At 46.1% G+C, this 17,988-nt stretch overlaps 3 protein-coding genes across 3 annotated transcripts in view; 1 reads left to right on the top strand and 2 right to left on the bottom strand.

The window, feature by feature from the left end:
* LOC144950090 (phospholipid-transporting ATPase ABCA1-like) overlaps positions 1–2,627 on the top strand; it is a 55,003-nt gene extending 52,376 nt beyond the window's left edge. The window contains exons 46-48 of the mRNA XM_078880119.1: positions 31–123; positions 1,219–1,573; positions 2,337–2,627. Of these exons, the coding sequence (XP_078736245.1) occupies positions 31–123; positions 1,219–1,573; positions 2,337–2,399 (511 nt within the window). The 3' untranslated portion in view covers positions 2,400–2,627. The remainder of the gene's footprint in view (positions 1–30; positions 124–1,218; positions 1,574–2,336) is intronic.
* Positions 2,628–3,571: 944 nt separating this feature from the next.
* On the bottom strand, positions 3,572–12,256 carry CAAP1 (caspase activity and apoptosis inhibitor 1). The gene is made up of 7 exons (XM_078885203.1): positions 11,683–12,256; positions 10,420–10,662; positions 9,262–9,346; positions 8,834–8,912; positions 7,593–7,693; positions 7,034–7,243; positions 3,572–6,093 (listed from the first exon to the last, which is right to left on the bottom strand). The coding sequence occupies exons 1-7, from the start codon at positions 11,725–11,727 to the stop codon at positions 5,846–5,848; spliced, it is 1,011 nt and encodes a 336-aa protein (XP_078741329.1). The 5' UTR covers positions 11,728–12,256; the 3' UTR covers positions 3,572–5,845.
* Positions 12,257–13,486: 1,230 nt separating this feature from the next.
* On the bottom strand, positions 13,487–16,894 carry FAM32A (family with sequence similarity 32 member A). Its single transcript, XM_078879245.1, has 4 exons — positions 16,756–16,894; positions 15,554–15,713; positions 14,925–14,978; positions 13,487–14,648 (listed from the first exon to the last, which is right to left on the bottom strand). The coding sequence occupies exons 1-4, from the start codon at positions 16,824–16,826 to the stop codon at positions 14,580–14,582; spliced, it is 354 nt and encodes a 117-aa protein (XP_078735371.1). The 5' UTR covers positions 16,827–16,894; the 3' UTR covers positions 13,487–14,579.
* Between the last annotated feature and the right edge of the window lie 1,094 nt (positions 16,895–17,988).

The raw sequence follows: 17,988 nt of genomic DNA on the forward strand, positions 1-17,988 counted from the left end.
GTATGTGTGTACACGTGTGTGTGTGTGCAGCATGGAGGAGTGCGAGTCTCTGTGCACACGCATGGCCATCATGGTGAGCGGAACTTTCAGGTGCCTGGGCAGCGTCCAGCACATCAAGACACGGTGAGCACACACACGCACAGAAGTACATACACACACACACAGAAGTACATACACACACAGAAGTACATACACACACACAGAGAAGTACATACACACAGAAGTACATACACACACACAGAAGTACATACACACACAGAGAAGTACATACATACACACACAGAAGTACATACATACACACACACAGAGAGAAGAACATACACACACAGAAGTACATGCACATACATGCACATACATACACACACACAAAAGTACATACATACACATACAGAGAAGTACATACACACACAGAAGTACATGCACATACATGCACATACATACACACACAGAAGTACATACACACACACAGAGAGAAGAACATACACACACAGAAGTACATGCACATACATGCACATACATACACACACACAGAAGTACATACATACACATACAGAGAAGTACATACACACACAGAAGTACATGTACATAGATACACATACATACACATACACACACACAGAAGTACATGTACGTACATGCACATATAGGCAGTCCCCGATGTGTCTCAGGAACGGAACCCGTTCGTTCGTCGGGAAATACCCCTGCACACACAAATACATGAACATGCATGCACACACACACAAATATATTATATACATACGAAGAAAAAGATCCCTATAGCCGACTATTAGGACAAGTGCTGTTAGCGAGCACCTGTGAAGGTTGACACGGCACATGGGGGGGGGGTGCGTGACCAGCACCACACCGCACCAGGTACTCATTTGAAGCTGAGTCGACCGAGGGGAGGCCCTAGACCGGTTCAAATAACCATCACCGGTGTTAGTGGCCATGAATCAAACTCGAGCTGCTCGGTTCATAGCGAAGTGCGCTATCCGCTACACTCGCGATAGCCTTTAAACAGTCTGTTGGGGGCAAGTGCTGTTAGCGAGCACCCATTAAGGCAGGCCCAGAACACACACGTACACACACGTACACAAATAAACAAGTTGCCGCTATTTCCTACGAAGCTGATGCGGTGCTTGTGCCAGGCTAAGTGAACCACGATGTCAGGTGGACAACACTCATTGTTTCTACCCCTTCCTCTCCCATTGACCGTAGCTTTGGCGAAGGACACACTCTGGTGATACGGCTCGCTGCTGCCACTCCTCCTGCTGCTGCTGCTACCGCGGATCCTGCTGCCGCAGATACTGCCGATGCTACAGCTGCTGATCCCGCTGCCGCTGTGGCGGAGTACGTGTGCAAGCGATTCCCACGCACGGAGTTGCGCGAGCACCACCACCGCACCATGTACTTCCACTTGCCGGGCGCCACCACGACTCACGGCGCCTCTGCGGGTGACACCGCCGCGGCCTCCGCGTGCGCCTCTCTCTCCACGATCTTCGCGGCGCTAGCAGAGAACCAGCAGCAGCTGGGCATCGCCGACTTCTCCGTGTCGCAGACCACGCTGGACCAGGTCAGAACGCGCGACAGGTCACTGGCTCACCGGCAATCGATGCTAGCCAGTTGCAGCAGGAGCTAGCTGACAGGAGTTAGTTAACCGCAACAGAAGCTTGCCAGTTGCAAAAGCAGCTACCTAACAGGAGCGAGCTAATTGCAACAGATGCTAGCCAATTGCAAGAGGAGCTAGCTAACAGGCACTAGCTAACCGCAACAGACACCTAGCTCATGCAACTGAAGCTAATAGCCGCTAGCAAACTTCTACAGGCGCTATCTAACTGCAAGATACCCGAGCTAACCACCAAAAAGCACGCGCTAACCGCGACAGGTGCTAGCTAGCCAGGATAGGTGCGAGCTAATCGCAGTGGGCCCTCGCTAACCGCAACAGGTGTTAGCTTACCGCAACAGGTGCTAGCTAATTTCAACAGGTGCTAGGTAACCGCAATGGGCGCTAGCTACCCGTAGCACGGTTGGCTATGTATGGTGCGAAGAAGTTTAATATACAAACATACAATGAACCCAAGCTAACCGCAACCAGTGGCAGCTAACCAGATTTAACAGACTGCCTAATTGACTGTCGATGTACTTTACCAAGTTGCTTATTAACGGAGTGACTGCCTGCCAAAGTGAATGACTGCCTAGCTGTCTAAACGCCTACAGTAATTGTAATATATCCCCACCGGTTCTGTTCAGCGTCTTGAGACACAGTCACATTCTGTTGTATGAAGTGACTGTCCGTGTAACTTTCCCAATGTGACCGTTCGCCTCTGCCCGCCCAGGTGTTTGTGAGCTTTGCCAGGCAGCAGCGGACCGACCCCGTGGATGAAGAGACAGGGGTGTGATCCGACTCCACCACCTTCCACCAAGCCGGAGGAGAAGGGGCACTGGCGGAGCCAGTGGGGGGGTGGACGTTATTATGAGTAGGCATGGAACGATTGGGTGGAGGGGTGGCGCTGAAGGTTGGCACACTACACTATGAACCCAGCGAACCAAGTTCGATTTTACGACCACGGCTGACATTGGTGGCGAGCGATGTCATGAACTGGTCCTGGTGCGTGCCGGCTTCACCAACCCGCATTGACCAGCATGGTGAATTTAGCTAAAGAACTCCCATTACCCAACAATGTGTGCTGGTGGTGGGGGGGGGACCTTTATCCAGTGTTAGATGAACAGCTGTAAACTATGAGTACCGCATGCATAATTCACACATACGAATTAATTACAATGTATGCTAATTGTATGAAAATGTAGCATTTATCATAATCGAGCAAATGCAACTGTAGGAAATACGGGGGAGGGGGGTGGGGGGCTTTAAAATACAAATGAGGATGTAAAATATTACAAAGTAACTTGATTTCAATTCCAGCTCCGAATCATCGCAATTCGAATTGTCTCGCTGGGGAGATGAATCGTTACGTGCCCATTACCAAATACTTTTCAGAAACTGGTGCTGTGCACACACAACATACAAACATGTATACAACGTACAAACATGTATACTCACAAAGATTCCCCACGTTTAGCCTTTAACAGACCGTCGGTGCAAGTGCTGATAGCGAGCGGCCACGAAGGCCGGCACAGCACACGCAAAGGGGGTGGATGGCTAGCACCAGGCCGGGCAGCCTTTGTCTTCCCAGTGCAGATGCTTTATACACCGCACCAGGCGCTCACTCATGGCTGTGTCGACTTTGGGAGGACCCAAGACCGGTCCAAATATCAGCCACTTTCACTGCTCGCGAGCAAGAATCGAACTGGGGTCGCCGGGTTTGTAGCGCAGCGCACGCATCACTCCACATTACCGCTCCCCTAAAAAATACAAACGTTTACACATGCACGCATTTATACACATGCCATTCATACAAAGATCCCCCTGATAGCCTTAACAGACTGTTGGGGAAAGTGCTGTTAACGAGGACCTATGAAGGCTGGCACGGCACACGAGGGGGTGGGTAGCCAGCAAAACCCTCCGTCGCCTTTGTCTCCACTGTGGCGACGTTAACACACCGCACCAGGTGCTCATTTAAGGCTGAATGAACCTCGGGGAGGCCCAGGACCGGTTAAGATAATCGTCGCTGCTGTTGGTCGTGAGTGGGATTCAAACTCGGGTCACCAGGTTCTCCCAAATCATACATATTCATACATGCACGCATGCATCCACCCACCAACATGCACTAACGCAATCCAATATACATCTACTGCAACAAACCAGATTTATTTAAATCATGTAGCTGCGGTTGTCCAACTGGACTTGAAACGCGTGTATTAAACACTCCTGTATCGTGAACATGTGTTAATAAAAAGTGAAGAGCACTCGTGGAACGCAAACGGAACAGTACCTCCAAGGGCTCCACACATTAAACACACGAGAAAAAGCAATGAAAATATGAACAATAAATAAATGAACTGCCAATTTCACTATTTATACACCACCCAAGGCCTTCTCTTGGAACTATTCTTGGAACTACTCGCCGTGGCTGCATGTCCCAAGTTACGTATGTTTGTTGAACTTCTTTCACACCGTACGTAGCCAACCGTGTTCATTGATGCTGGAAACGGGATTCAAGTCACCATCACGTGCCATTCCGTCATGGCAATAACATCGCTCGAGCACAGACTGAATGGCGACGCCTTTACAGGGGGAGCGCGTTTGAGTGAGGCGAGATTCGTCATTCGTTTCTAAGATATATCAATTTAGCCGCCAGCCTACATGGAGTCAATTTTGGCCTTTAGTACATCGTCAATGGTTAGCGAGTGTAATTGTGAGTTTTGGTTATCCTTATCCAGTTGCTATGCACCGTGTTAAATTGTCAACGAGTCCTCAGTCATTCGCAAATGTGTCATCAGTTCCCGTGAGTAGTCATGAATAATTAACGCTTTAATAAAATCCTGGCGGTATATTCGGTCCGGGATCAGATGCTGGCCCCGCACGATACGAGGGCCCAACGGTGCGTGGGCTCGTCCCGACAACTCCGCAACCTTTTCCTCACCCGAGGTGAAAGAGCTGCTGGGTAGCCAGCTCAACAGAACCCAACCTCAGAACTCACAGCTACCTACCCTGCGTCCCTCTCAGCACGGGGGGGGGGGGGACCAGTGGGGCATTTTAATGCCGAAAATTTCCCCACGAGCCACACCACCAAGTATACCGTCACGCCGCATTGCTCGTGGCAAGGGTTTGACAAGGGAGCGCACAGGCTGGATTTTCACCGGCCAGCTGTGAGAAGCGTGTTACGGTGGACAAGACAAAAAGCCACCAACTGCGCATATGACATTTTGAGGGTTAAGCACGTGGAGCATCAGACAGCTGTTTTTTTGCCAACCAAGTGCTATGCACAGCCTCTCAAAATAATTCGAGAGGGCAGGAGTTAGCATCATGGGAGTGCGGTGAGTGCGACGGCTCGGCGCGGGTGAACTCACAACAGGAAATTGCACCATCCTGTGGTTAGGGCCCACGGACGGTTCTCCCCGGCTCTCCTGGGTGGCCATTGCCCTTGATCGGGCAGCCAAGTCGGCCCTTAAAAGAATGGTGCCCAGTAAACAACAGGCCACTGGCTGCACCCTTGGTAACCTATTTGTAGCCGCGGCATACGCACCTACCGACGAAGCGCCTGACGACATTAAAAACCATTTCTACCGGTTCTCAGAGCAGACAATGAACCCCACAACACCTCGCCATGTGCCTTGGTGGGAGACTTCAATGCCGTCTCTCGTACTTCCAGAGATGGCCTCCGCACCGTGATTGGCCGCCGCATGGCAGCAGCATCCCCAATGACGACTCAGAAAGGCTCGTTCATTGCTGTGCAATACAAGGGCTCGGCATAGGTGACACGTGGTTTCCAGCCCCACGACATTCACAGGCATTCCACTACTTCAAATGACGGCCATGCATAAATTGACCAGATATTTACGAACTTAATTGTTAATGCAATTGACAATTTGTTATCACGTCTCTTTTAATCTTGTGAAAATCTTCGTGTGAATAATCTTGGAATGAGTTTCGATTGGTAATTAGCTATGATGATGATGATGCATAAACTGACGACAATTTGTAGGATCTGTTAGGAAAATCGAAGGCAGAAGAGCAAGAGCCAAAAACGGATGTGGTGGTTAGGATGACATCGTGGAAAGAACACAGCTCAGGGCGGGGAACATCACGGAAACTTGTGCCAAGAGGAAGTACCCCTATCAGTTTCCGTACGCCTTTACGGTAAACTTCTTTCGCACCATACGTAGCCAACCGTACTAATCGGAGGTGCTTCGACCTCTGAACCCGACGGGGGAGGCGGAGTCCTTAGGAGTTCAGCCTGCGCTCATTTGCCTTCATGAGCGACTTGATCGCACGGGCCCGGAGCTCCAGTTCCAGAATGTCGTGGGCAGGGCCACAGCCTGGCACAGGTGTGGCCTTTCCGGCTGCAACGCCCTCAACAGAAGAGCACCTGGGAGACGAGGAGGGGGAGGACGAGGTGGGAGAGGAAGGCAGTGGGTCCGAGAGGAGGGCATCCAGGGTCTGGTGGAGAATGGCGGGGAGGGAGTGTGGGGCTGTGGAGGAGAGGAGGGAAGAGGGAGAGAGAGATATGAGACAAGAGGTAAGGAAAGAGGAGAGAGACAGTTACGTGACAAAATAAATGCAGGATTACATTAAATCACTTTTAAAATGTTTAGTGAGCAGATAATTGGCAACGCCAAGGCAAAATAAATTGTCAGTTCTCGTTAAAATGATATTGTTTATACATTACATGTTATATCATACATTGTAACCATACCTAGAGATGAAAAACCCAGAAAAAAGCAGGCTTATTTTCTGCTAACACCAGACACAGTTTTTTTTTTAAACAGAAATTGTCCATAATAAACATAAATGTAATCCTTTCCAATTAGGCACGACATGCCTCTGCGCTACATATGAGCATGTCATAAAAATGTGACTGGGCCCTGCTCAATAAGACTTCAGAACCGGTCACACACGGCCTTCTGTGTGTAGCAAAGCGAGCACAGCACAGGTGGCGATTACGTGACAATGCCAACTGTTGCTGTGATGACGACGAGACGGTGAGACGCATTGTTGAAGGCTGTTTGCTAACCAAGCCGAGCAGTGGTTTTAGGACGATGCTGCTGCTGCTGCTGCGTTCTGTAAATGATGAAGCTGCCTGGCTCAGCGCAAAGGCATAACGCTAAATCAAATAATTTCGGAAAATGTCACCCGCCACGCATTTGTGACGTTGTGCAGTTCTAGTTATTATGGCCGAACGTACAATAAAAAAACATCTATTCTCACACATGCGATTCTATTTATGTATTGCGAGGTTAAGGAATCGATATTGGGGAATCCATGAATCGTTGGCCCGGATAATGCGTAACGTAAACACAGCTAATTCTTACCAAGAGACTGGGGGAGATGTGAACTTAAGAATGACTATTACTCTATAAGTGAATCATCATAAAATCAAGTGTGCATTATGCAAACATAGCAGACCGTTACCATGAGAATCGGGGAGACCTCTGCTGCCCATGGAGCCGTGTGGAGACAGGGGAGCCCCCTTTACCCGCTGCTCTCCCTTCTCCTCCTCCTCCACCTTCCTCTCATCTCCCTCCTGCTCCTTCTTCCCAACGTTCTCCATCTCATCCTCAGAGAGGGATCCGGCCGCCACCAGACTCAAGGCATCGCTCTCCGCGCACGATATTGCACCATCTGCAAAAGGAGTATTGTTTTTAATGAATTCACCAAAGTGTTTCCCAGACCATCTCTTGTCTCCAACTCAACGTTAATGTTCATGAACAACACCAGAATCATTTTGGGCCAGGTCAACGTAGTGTACGACCAGACTCCACGTGTCTCGAAGCCATTGCTAACGAACATGAACCTCATCCGTTTAATTTCAGGTAGAGCTCACCAAGAAGTATGCGCCGGACCATCTGATTCTCATACAAATTGCAATAGCTGATGAGAACATTTGGGCCGAGTGGACTTGGGAGGAGCCCCGGTGGGGTACACCGGCTAAACTCGGTGTAGAATGAATAAAGGAGTGAAGGAGTCTTGCCTGTGGTGGCGACCGGCGTGGCCTCATCGTCAGGCTCAGCACCAGGCTGGGTGCACGTGACAGAGGCTGCACTTGTGGTGTCCATGCACTGGCTGTTTTGCCTGGCACACGTACACATATGCATATAAACACACGCAAATGCACACGTATTAGGCGAGTGCTCACGATATTCGGAAGAATCTGAAAAATCTGAAAATCGGGCCAAGATCATACGTTTTCAACGATCCGACATTAACTTTTGTTTCGGACCGATCCAAAAACAGAAAATGACGCGACTCATGACATCACATCTGGGATTTTCTCGCCAAAATGGTGTCATGTGGTATCGGGTAATGCATCTTTTTTTGTTAGCAGGAAGACATTTTACATGATTAGTGCGGAATGGAAGTCACTCGAAATCTGATTAAGGTAGTGGTCACCAATCCAAGCACTAATGAGGCTAAACTCTGTTTAACCCGACAGATCTGATCAGATTGGGTACATTCCTGGTAATTTGGTAATTGGCATTTAAACAAATGAATGAATACATTAGGATTTCATATTTTAAGAACAATTTTGGACATTCAGCTTAACAGGTAGGCTATCCAAAAATATCCACTTCCATCACCATTATTACCAATGGTATAAAAAATTTTGGATTACATTAAAACATGTAAACAGCCATAAAATACCCAGCGTTGAGCCTCGGTAGTGCTTGGATTGGTGATCACTACGATCACACACAATTGGCAGTTATCGGCTGCAGCGTTGTGGACAGTGCACAAAGTCTATTGTTGCACCACACTTCTGTACAGATACGCGTATGCTCCCCATCTCGACCAACCCGCACTGAACAGCATAGTAGCGTGTGGTCAAACAATCCCCATCTCGACCAACCCGCACTGAACAGCATAGTAGCGTGTGGTCAAATAATCCCCACGGCCCACGTGGCATGGGGAGGCAGTGGCCTGAAAATGGTTGTGGCAGCGGGCCTCCAAATACCCATATTGCTGGGGCATGGTGCTGTTCACGAGCATCTGTTAGAGTGTACGTACGTTTAACTTCTTTCGCACCGTACAAAGCCAACCGTGCCAATCGGAGATGCGGGAGAAGGATACCTATGGAAGCTGACACGGCGCACAAGGGGATGCTGTGGCTAATCACACACCTGGTCGCATGTCTCCCCAGTGTTGATGTTCATACACACCACACTCGGTACTTATTTAAGGCCGAGTTTATCTAGGAGAGGCACACACACTTACCTGTTTTCACACTGTTCTGTTCCGTCCTTGGTGGTTGCCCCGATCTTATCCTCTTCTGAATCCGACCCAACTGGCTCGCCTAACAAGAGAAAAAAAGTAAATTTACCAACATTAAGACACTTTTTACAGAACACAAACCCAGAGAGAGAGGCTCTGTTAGGGTTCAAGTAACCAAGCAGAGCCTTACATGTGATGCAGGGTGATGCAGGGTGATGCAGGAGCCTTAAAGAGCCAGAAAATGACTCTCTTACGGTGCAGTGTTGATATAAGGCTCCCTTATCATGTACGCATCTCAGTTGGCAAAATTGTTTCATTTTTAACAGGGCTGGCTCACAGAACCAGCCTAAGCCTTGTTAAGGGTTCAGTTTGAAAGTGTGAGGTTCATAGAGCCATACAAAACTCATGGAGCCGGACTAGGTCAGCGTTACCTTGCAGGACCTGGTGGATTTGTTTGTCCGACATCAGCATTAGTTGCTCCAGACAGAGGGCCTTCACCTCCTCCAGGGTACAGGCCTGAACGTCACCGATAACATCACGATTAGCAATACTGGAGATCAATGTGATAACAATCATCATTTGCAAAACCACCATCACTTCCATCACAATTATTACCAATGACATCGTTAACATCACCATCATTGTCATCAACACCAGCCAACCATCGATACGGTGTTAGAATTATAAAATTATTATGCTTTCTGCTACTGATGCAACTGCTGCGGCTGCCACTCGGGAAGCTATCACCACTGCTGATGCTTTCCATGCTGCTGCTAGTGACACTGCTGCGATTACAACACCAACCCCCTGATTTGATTGAAGAATCTATTGTTTTATATTGCAGTAAATTGCAGCACCCATGGGTGGCTGTTGGGGTGACGTGAATATTTTACGTGCCACACAACACGAATTGACAAAACATGACTTCTTACACAGCAGATACGATGGAAGTATTATGAGCTTAAGAATTGTTATTAATCGATAATTTGATACATCATTCCATCATTTAAAATAATGCTGTTAGAACTACATCCATTGCTGCTATTATAACAAAGATCCTGCTGATACGACATGCTGCAACTAACGATGTTAAACACATTTATTTATATTTTACCAAGTAAGGCCCACTGAGCTATTTCACTCTTTTTCAAAAGTGACATGGTCACAAATGATAGCCCAACGAAGTGACTTATCACGTGGAAATGTATAGCAGCCAAATACTCTAAACGCATGTTTATAAGTGTGGTGTGGAGGGAAAAATCGGAGGACCCGGAGAAAAATCCACGAGACCATGGGGGGAGAAAAACACTCCAAATATACAGCAGGTTCTCAGGATCGAGATCGAACCCATGACGTTCTATAGACCAGGCGAGGTATTAACCATCTCTCCGAGTCAGGATCGAACCCACGACATCCTGTATACTGGGTGAGGTAGTTAACGTCTCGCCCATCGTGGCGCCCCAATAAAGTTGAAATTATTTCGACAAATACTACCGATGACAAAGGTGCAACTAATACTGCTAATGACAATGATCTTGCGGATGTCATTGGTGGTGGTGGTGGTGCCGCTGCTGGTGCTGCTCCATCACCGAGAGTCTCGGCGGGAGGATCCTCCTCGTCTGTTTGTCCCCCACGGCGCGGAGGCTCTGCTCCAGCAGCTGGGGCCGGTCGTGAACGAGCGACGTCATCGTGGGCAGCTCCACATCGAGGTCTGTCCCACCCTCCTCCACGTAAACCTCCTCCTGCTTCTCATCGTCCACTTCGTCCACCCCCTCGGCCTTCGCGGTCGCGGCTGTGGTGGTTGTTGTGGGATGAGGCGATCGCTGTGGACTCTTGACAGGGATGGGACAAGCATACGAACACGGGGGGAGGCCCTTTGTCAATCCACTGCTGGTCATAGAAGTGCAGTACAACAAAAGATCTTGCTGCCCTTCCCTCTGCTGTTCACCACCGTAGGGCACTCTTATGACACCTTATTTTTACAAGGAGTCATGTTTGCATTGACCACAATACCTGCAGTCGGAATGCAAACAAAAACACAACTCTGATAATGTATGCACTGTCCTTGAAATTGATTGGTCCACACCCGAGACAGCTTTCTTTAGAGCCTAGTCTTACATGGTGTTGGACCAGATGACGCCAAAAGGCGCACAACTCAAAGACAATGCACCATCAGAGTATAAGAGCTCGGGGTAAGCATTTACACCATTGGAACCTCATTTGTCAGTAGCAAAATATGATAATTGTTTTTTACCCTTTTATCTGGCAACAAAACTGACACCTTTTTTACAAGGAGTCATGTTTGGACCAATCAACTTCAAGGACAGTGCATACATTATCAGAGTTGTGTTTTTGTTCGCATTCCGACTGCAGGTATTGTGGTCAATGCAAACATGACTCCTTGTAAAAAAAAGGTGTCAGTTTTGTTGCCAGATAAAATCGTAAAAAAACAATTATCATATTTTGCTACTGGCAAATACTATATGGGAGACCTTTCAAGCTGGTATCAACATATCATCCTGCCGACAGCATTCCTCGCGAAGGGTTTCTGGTTTGGTGTTTTTAACATCTTAACAACACGTGTTTCATTACTCTTTGGTTATTTCGGTAAAGTCACGTAGAAAGATAAAATAATAAATTAAATAGCAGACGACGTTTCGATTGCAACACAAGCAATCATCATCAGGTACAAATTAAAGAGAAAACAATACCTAGTAAAGTTAGAAATACAATGCGATACAACACAGAGAGTCTGCTAACACAACAGTCAACACCCTACCTGGTTGATTACGTTCTTCCAAAGATTGCTAAATGTAAGAGAGAGAGAGATTAAACACAGAACTTTACATTACCTCGCATTTCTGCCTCTTCGCTTTGCGTGGAGCCTTGGACGGCATTTGACGCCGCTTTTAAATAAAAACAAACTAAATTAAGAACAAAAGTACCGACAATCTCGCAACTTCACGACGACGACGACCAACTTTAAGATCTTAACGCAGCTAAAATGAAACCAATAGTTTAGTAACCAACACACCGGTGCTGCTGTAAGGAATTGTCACCTTTTACTTGACACACCAAACTCAACTAATTGGCTGCGTCGGGGTAGCGGGCGGGGTGGGTTCAACGAAACATCTATAATTTGCGCGATCTAAGCCAACAACAAACAAAACCAACCTCTACCCGCGGATAATTAAATTTTTCTCGCCAAAAATCCTCTCGAATCTACGTCCACGACGAAGTTAAAACGCTCCCGCGTCCGCCGCCGTCGCGTGCGATCTGAAACACGGCCCAGGGAGGATGAACATTTAGGCGACGCTTGCTGCCCTCGAGGCGGATTGAGCGCCCCACGTGTGGCCATTCTCACGCGTCCACCGCCCCCAGGGCAGCAACCCGTTGCAAAATATTCTCCGACGTAAAGAGAGGTAAGTAGATGCGAGCTCACGCGGTTCACTCGCAAAGTTCCACGCTCACCCCAACGCCCCCCCCCCCCCGGAACATGAATGAATGCTTAAAGTACCGGATTATAAGACGCACACGAATCTTCTTCTGGTTCTTTCGGTAAAGTCACGTAGAAGGGAAATAATTAAAATAAAACATAATAAAATAAAATTCTCACGAAGACGCTGTCTTTCCGACAGCCCTGTTCTTCGCCTGAGGACGGATGCTTGCGTTGTGGCCGAAACGTCGTGAGAATTTTATTTTTTTATTATTTCCCAAGATGAATCCCTGCAGTCACGAAAGCTTTAAATCGAAATTTATGCACACGAATGTCATGTATTGGGGTGGTGCTGATGTGTTGGGCAGTGGTGCACAAAGCACAGATAACCTAGCGACAGAGTTTCTGTGTAAGTTTAATACGTAGGCTTTCGCGAACAATATTATCCATATTAGAGGGTTTTTTTTGGCTGAGATCGCGTAAATGTGTCGTTACACCCGCCATCACCAATTAGTAATGGTTATCACGTCAACAGAACATTCCAATTCGTTTATAGTACAGCTCACCGGTGTGTTGGGAGAGCAAATCCACATTTACAATCGGAGCACGACGTTTCGTCAGTAATTGCAACTAGCATCATCAGGCGATAGCCAGATTTGTGGAGAAATTTTCCCGTTTCGTTCTTAGGGGGGTACATTTGATGTAGTCACTTGTGAGCCCTTCAAGTGCGAAGGCCGGGGAGAGGGGGTAAGAAAAACCTCTATTGAGTCGTAACAATTCATCACACCAAGCAATTGGTAGGTTTGTAATTCAGGGTGCCGATTCAGGAATTCATTATTTGTAACATTGTGGTGAATGTTCACGTGAACCCACAACACTGGAAAAGATAAATTCTTGCGCAAGGGATTTGATGTATGAAATGAGATAATCTACTATATATTAATGAAGGTACCGATACATCATTATACCTATAGAAATAGTTACAGTGGTGTATTTTGATGGCGTTTGCTCAACAAGTGATGCTATCAGGCGCGTGATTTTATATGATTGAGTGGCATATGAAGTGGAATTGAATGCAACACGGGTGCTTTATTGGAGGACAAGAATTCTGGATTTGGTTTGGACGGGAATGAATTCTGCATAGGTTGACAAGGTTCTGTATTGAATGCAAGCAGTATTCTGCATTAAAAAAATAATACCGTATTGGACAAGACCAGGAATTTGTTGTATTTTTTATTAATATAACCAGACACTTTAGGTTAAAGAAGTTAGGACAGCCGATGCCATTGGCACAATCACACCTTGCTATCACTTCCTTCTGCCAGATCCTGCAGCTGTTGCAGTCGGCGCCCGACCTCCAAGGACAGCTTTGTCTCAACATCACCATCGTCTGTCTGCCTTTAGGTCTTCTCCTTGTTATAGTCCGTACATCTTTCAAGGGCCCCTCATACAATATCATCACCGCCACTATCTTGTTTGAAGTCTTCCCCTTGGTCACTGAACTCTGGGTATCGGTAGAGTGCCCTCCTGTATCATGTACACTTGTCTTCTAATTACATCTACAAGGATTTTACACCACTTTAGAATCTGAACCTCCACATTGTCCGCTCTTATCCTTCTATGGAATTAATAGCATATATTTGGACCTGTATGCAAAGGTCAGAAGCAACAATTTTAATTGCCTGTGTAAAGTCCAACTCACCAATAAAGTAGGGCAGACATTACAGAAACATTATTCATACACGAATCGTTTTTTTATTTAAGCTACCCAAAAAGTCAACAGCATATTTCTTTCCAACATGCACATAGGCTATGTGTCCAAAGCTGTCAGATACAAATGAGAAGCTTCAATATTGAAGAAAAATACTATGAATTGACTCTTTAGGACAGCCCAAGTGATCTGACAATGATGTAACGAGCAAAGTTTTCAAAGTCACAACAAGGACATCTCTTGAGTGCATCCATATGAAAACAATCTCACTAACATTCAAAGAAATGTAGGGCAGCCCAGGGAAACAGAACATAGGTTGGTAGCTTCTAGAGAAGTCAAATGTTTTTGGGTTGGATCTAAAACCAGAAAAGCCCCTCCAGTCTCACAAAGCCACTTTGAACAAGTGTCCATATTTGGAACGTTTGGCTACATCTTAAGCAATTTTTGACATTTTTTATTTAGCTCTCGAGTGGGAAAAACATTGGATTGCCTAAAGAAAACCCACCCACCACATATTAGAGGTAACAATAAAACTCAAAAATCTCCACCATTAAGCCAGGATAATGCCTGCGGTACTGCTTTTTGAAGGAACATGAGGAGCATTATTTTGTCCAGCTGACTTTAGGAATGTCGTAATGTTCAGTCAGTGTGTCGAGGTGGCGGTTGAATTCCTGTAGACAGAAACAGAGATCAACATCAGAAGCAGCTTCATAGAAGTAGCAGCAACACCATCAGCAGCAGCAACTTCAACATAATCATCATTAGCTTCAAAGGCAATCGTCACATTTGTAGGATTATCAGCAGCGGCTTCAATATCATCGCTTCCATCACCAGCAGCATTATCGATCAATTACCATCAGGATTGTCACTACTTCTTCCACATAACATGGAATCTTAACTGCAAGAGATGGTGGGTAATTACCACAATGACATTGCAAGATGCTCACCTCTACACGCTGCTTGTGTGTCTTGGATGCCTTCTGCAGCACTCGCTCCATTTGCTGAGTAAGCACAAAAACATACATATAAATAAATACACTTGTACATATATAACATGTACTAGCATGAATACAATATATGCATAAACTACACATACAAAGTTCTAAAAGCCAAGCACATCACCTCCCAAAAATTGTGACATTATAGCTGATATCAACCAATCAAAGGCTGCTACAAAAAACAAAGATTCTTCGTTTATCCTTAACAGACAGTTTGGGAAATGCTGTTAGCACCGAAGTCTGCTACCATACATATAAGCACGCACATCAACATATATCATCATCAGCCATGGTAATTTTACTGATAGATTAAGGCCAACACAAGCTGCAACTATGTCAAGTACATGTGATGTAATAATAAACCTACATCTCGTTGGTTGACGTCCTCTCTGACGCATACCACCCCTTGGCTGGTGCGAGCGTTAGTGTTAAAGCTAGTAGTGTCAGTACTTGCATCAGGGCCTAGTGTCATTGGTAGTGTCAGAGCTCGTGGTACTACGTGTTAATGATAGTGTCAGTGATTGCATCATGGCTATCACCATGACCAGTGTCAGTTAACTGTTTAGGGTAATCCATACCCTCTTCTCCTGCATCTTGTCGAACGCCTTCTGAGCGGGAGTCCTCGTGTCTATATGTCCCCGCGGTGTCTCCCTCTCGTCCTCGTTATCTCTGCCTCCCTGGGCGCTGCTCACGCCGGTCTCCATCACTTTCCTCGCATCTCCGGAACGCTTACGCTTCCTGTGAAACATGAGAAGATGCAGGAAGTGACAAAAATTAATAAACAGACGCAAGGGATAACACAAGGGTGGGGGGGTTGGCGAAAAAATAGGTTATGCAGAGCCAGGACGACGTAGATGAGACACTGGGTAGTGGGTGGAGGGCAGAAATGAATACAAATACACACGCAGAGAGAATAGGTGGAATACAGGGAGACATGGTGGAAACCCACAGGGCAACGTGAAGACAGGGAGACTCACAGAGATACGGACATGAAGAAATACAATAACATGCAACTATAGACATGGACTAAATCTCCAGGCAGAGGCACACAGATTACACAAAAAGACAACACAGGCACGATATACATATACACACAGGGAACAAAATAGTCCAAAGAAATAAGGCACAGACATTAAATACACTGAGTCACAGATTAAATACTAAGACACAAAGGCCGTGCAGGACACACAAACACACCGATATAAACAAAAACACAAACAAGGATAAAAGACACGTTTACTGATACATCGATAGACACTGAGAGCATCAAATACGTACAGACACGGACAGATATATATAAACACGAACCGACAAAGACAAATGTACATTAGGACAAAAACATAAACACGCACACAATGACAAGAATCAGACATTAGATACAGAGACACGCCGAGACGATCCACACACAGGGTCAGAGATAAACACACAGACCAGAAGATACAAACAGACTTAAAGACAAACATCACGTAATACAACTCTGTGACAATTCACTAAATAAGCAGTATAAGATTAATCATAAAGAGTTCATGCATAATTAGACCCATCTATAAAAACGTTTCCCGATAGCGCAATCGTGTACCGGCCTCGCCTGGCCTCGCCGTACCACTGAGAGAGGGGGTTGCTCGGTAGCTCCGCCAAGCAACACCGTAGGCTTCATAGGCCTCAACTAGGCCCGAGTACAATAACGATCCAAATATGGACCAATAAAGCGCGACACAAATATGCGGACATTTAAAGAAAAACATCGTGAAAACGTCGACGCTACACAACGAGTGCTTACTTTTTGACTCCCAGTTCCTTCACTCCTTTCAACTTGAGCGATCCCTTCTGAACGCTTTCGTAGTCGGCCATCGTTTAGTGCGAGACGAGCCCAGCGACGAACCCGACACGGAGACTCGGGGCGGCTACGTCACGGCGCCTCCTCCTATTGGCTGGAGGCGAACACGGCCACACAAAAGGCACCCGGATAGCCTCAAAGAGGGCGGTTCAGGGGCAAGTGCAGCTCCCCCCATATCGATCATCTAAATGCAAGTGTACCTCGGTTAACGATATTAATTGGTTCCACGAAAATCATCGTTGATGTAAATTACCGTTGATCGAAAATAGAAATACATCATGGGACCTCCTTTGACAGTAACCAAAATATGAGGATAGGTTTTCCCCTTTTATCTTCATTCCTTGTGAAAGGTTTCAGTTTGGTGTTTTAACAACTTAACACCTGTTTTGTTGCCAGATAAAAGAGGAAAAAACTATTATCATAGTAAATACATGTTTAAAAGGCTTAATTTGTTCCGAGGCGATCGAAAGTTGACCCTTTTCACCATAAAAAACGTAGCTTCTAATATTTAAACACGATATTTTAATCAATAGACGTTATGAGAACATATTCAATATTTACATTCATATAAACACGGATAAGTAATGAATCAATAAAGCATACAATTTTGCATAAATAGAACATAAAATAAAAACAAATTTCTTAACTTAGGTTAAGAAGATGGGTAGCTTAACGGATTGATGGAGAAGTTGGGGTGGGAGAAAATTAATAGTTATTGATCTTCTTTAACTTTTTAGTAAAAAAAACCCCACTAAGTATTCAAGGGAGCCGTTTCCAGAAGCAACGGACGATCAATCACTGATGAGGAGCCAGCAGCTAATTGCTCTCAAAACGCCCATGTAAGGAGCATCGCTGATTGGCTGTAGGCCGCCGAGTCTCTACTTAGGAGCGCTCCGATTGGCTGAAATTGGCGACCGGGTCAATATCGTCAGACACATTTGTTAATCGAACATTTTTCGTTTATAGAAACAATCGGACCCTATGGGAGGCGGATCGTTAATTCAAATATCGTTAATCGATGTCATCGTAGAACGAGGGACCACTGTGTGTATACTGGAGGAATCCGATGAACTATAAAGCTCTTTTTCACAGATGTTACAACAACAAACAATACAATACAAAACACGATAAGAGTGCAAAGTATAGGAAGGTAACCAATCACTTAAATATATATAT

Source organism: Lampetra fluviatilis, chromosome 3 (genome assembly GCF_964198595.1).
Source record: "Lampetra fluviatilis chromosome 3, kcLamFluv1.1, whole genome shotgun sequence".
Lineage (NCBI taxonomy): Eukaryota > Metazoa > Chordata > Hyperoartia > Petromyzontiformes > Petromyzontidae > Lampetra > Lampetra fluviatilis.

Bases quoted from the DNA above. Each gene is read 5' to 3' on its own strand.
- CAAP1 (XM_078885203.1), bottom strand. From the start codon at position 11,727: ATGCCGTCCAAGGCTCCACGCAAAGCGAAGAGGCAGAAATGCGAG. The intron at 8,913-9,261 runs GTAACGCTGACC...TTCTCTTGTTAG, and splicing joins AATCCACCAGGTCCTGCAAG to GCGAGCCAGTTGGGTCGGAT. The intron at 7,244-7,592 runs GCAAGACTCCTT...CTCCTTTTGCAG, and splicing joins CACGCCGGTCGCCACCACAG to ATGGTGCAATATCGTGCGCG.
- FAM32A (XM_078879245.1), bottom strand. From the start codon at position 16,826: ATGGCCGACTACGAAAGCGTTCAGAAGGGATCGCTCAAGTTGAAAGGA. The intron at 14,979-15,553 runs GTATGGATTACC...GTGCTTACTCAG, and splicing joins ACAAGATGCAGGAGAAGAGG to CAAATGGAGCGAGTGCTGCA. The intron at 14,649-14,924 runs GTGAGCATCTTG...TTCTGTCTACAG, and splicing joins CACACAAGCAGCGTGTAGAG to GAATTCAACCGCCACCTCGA.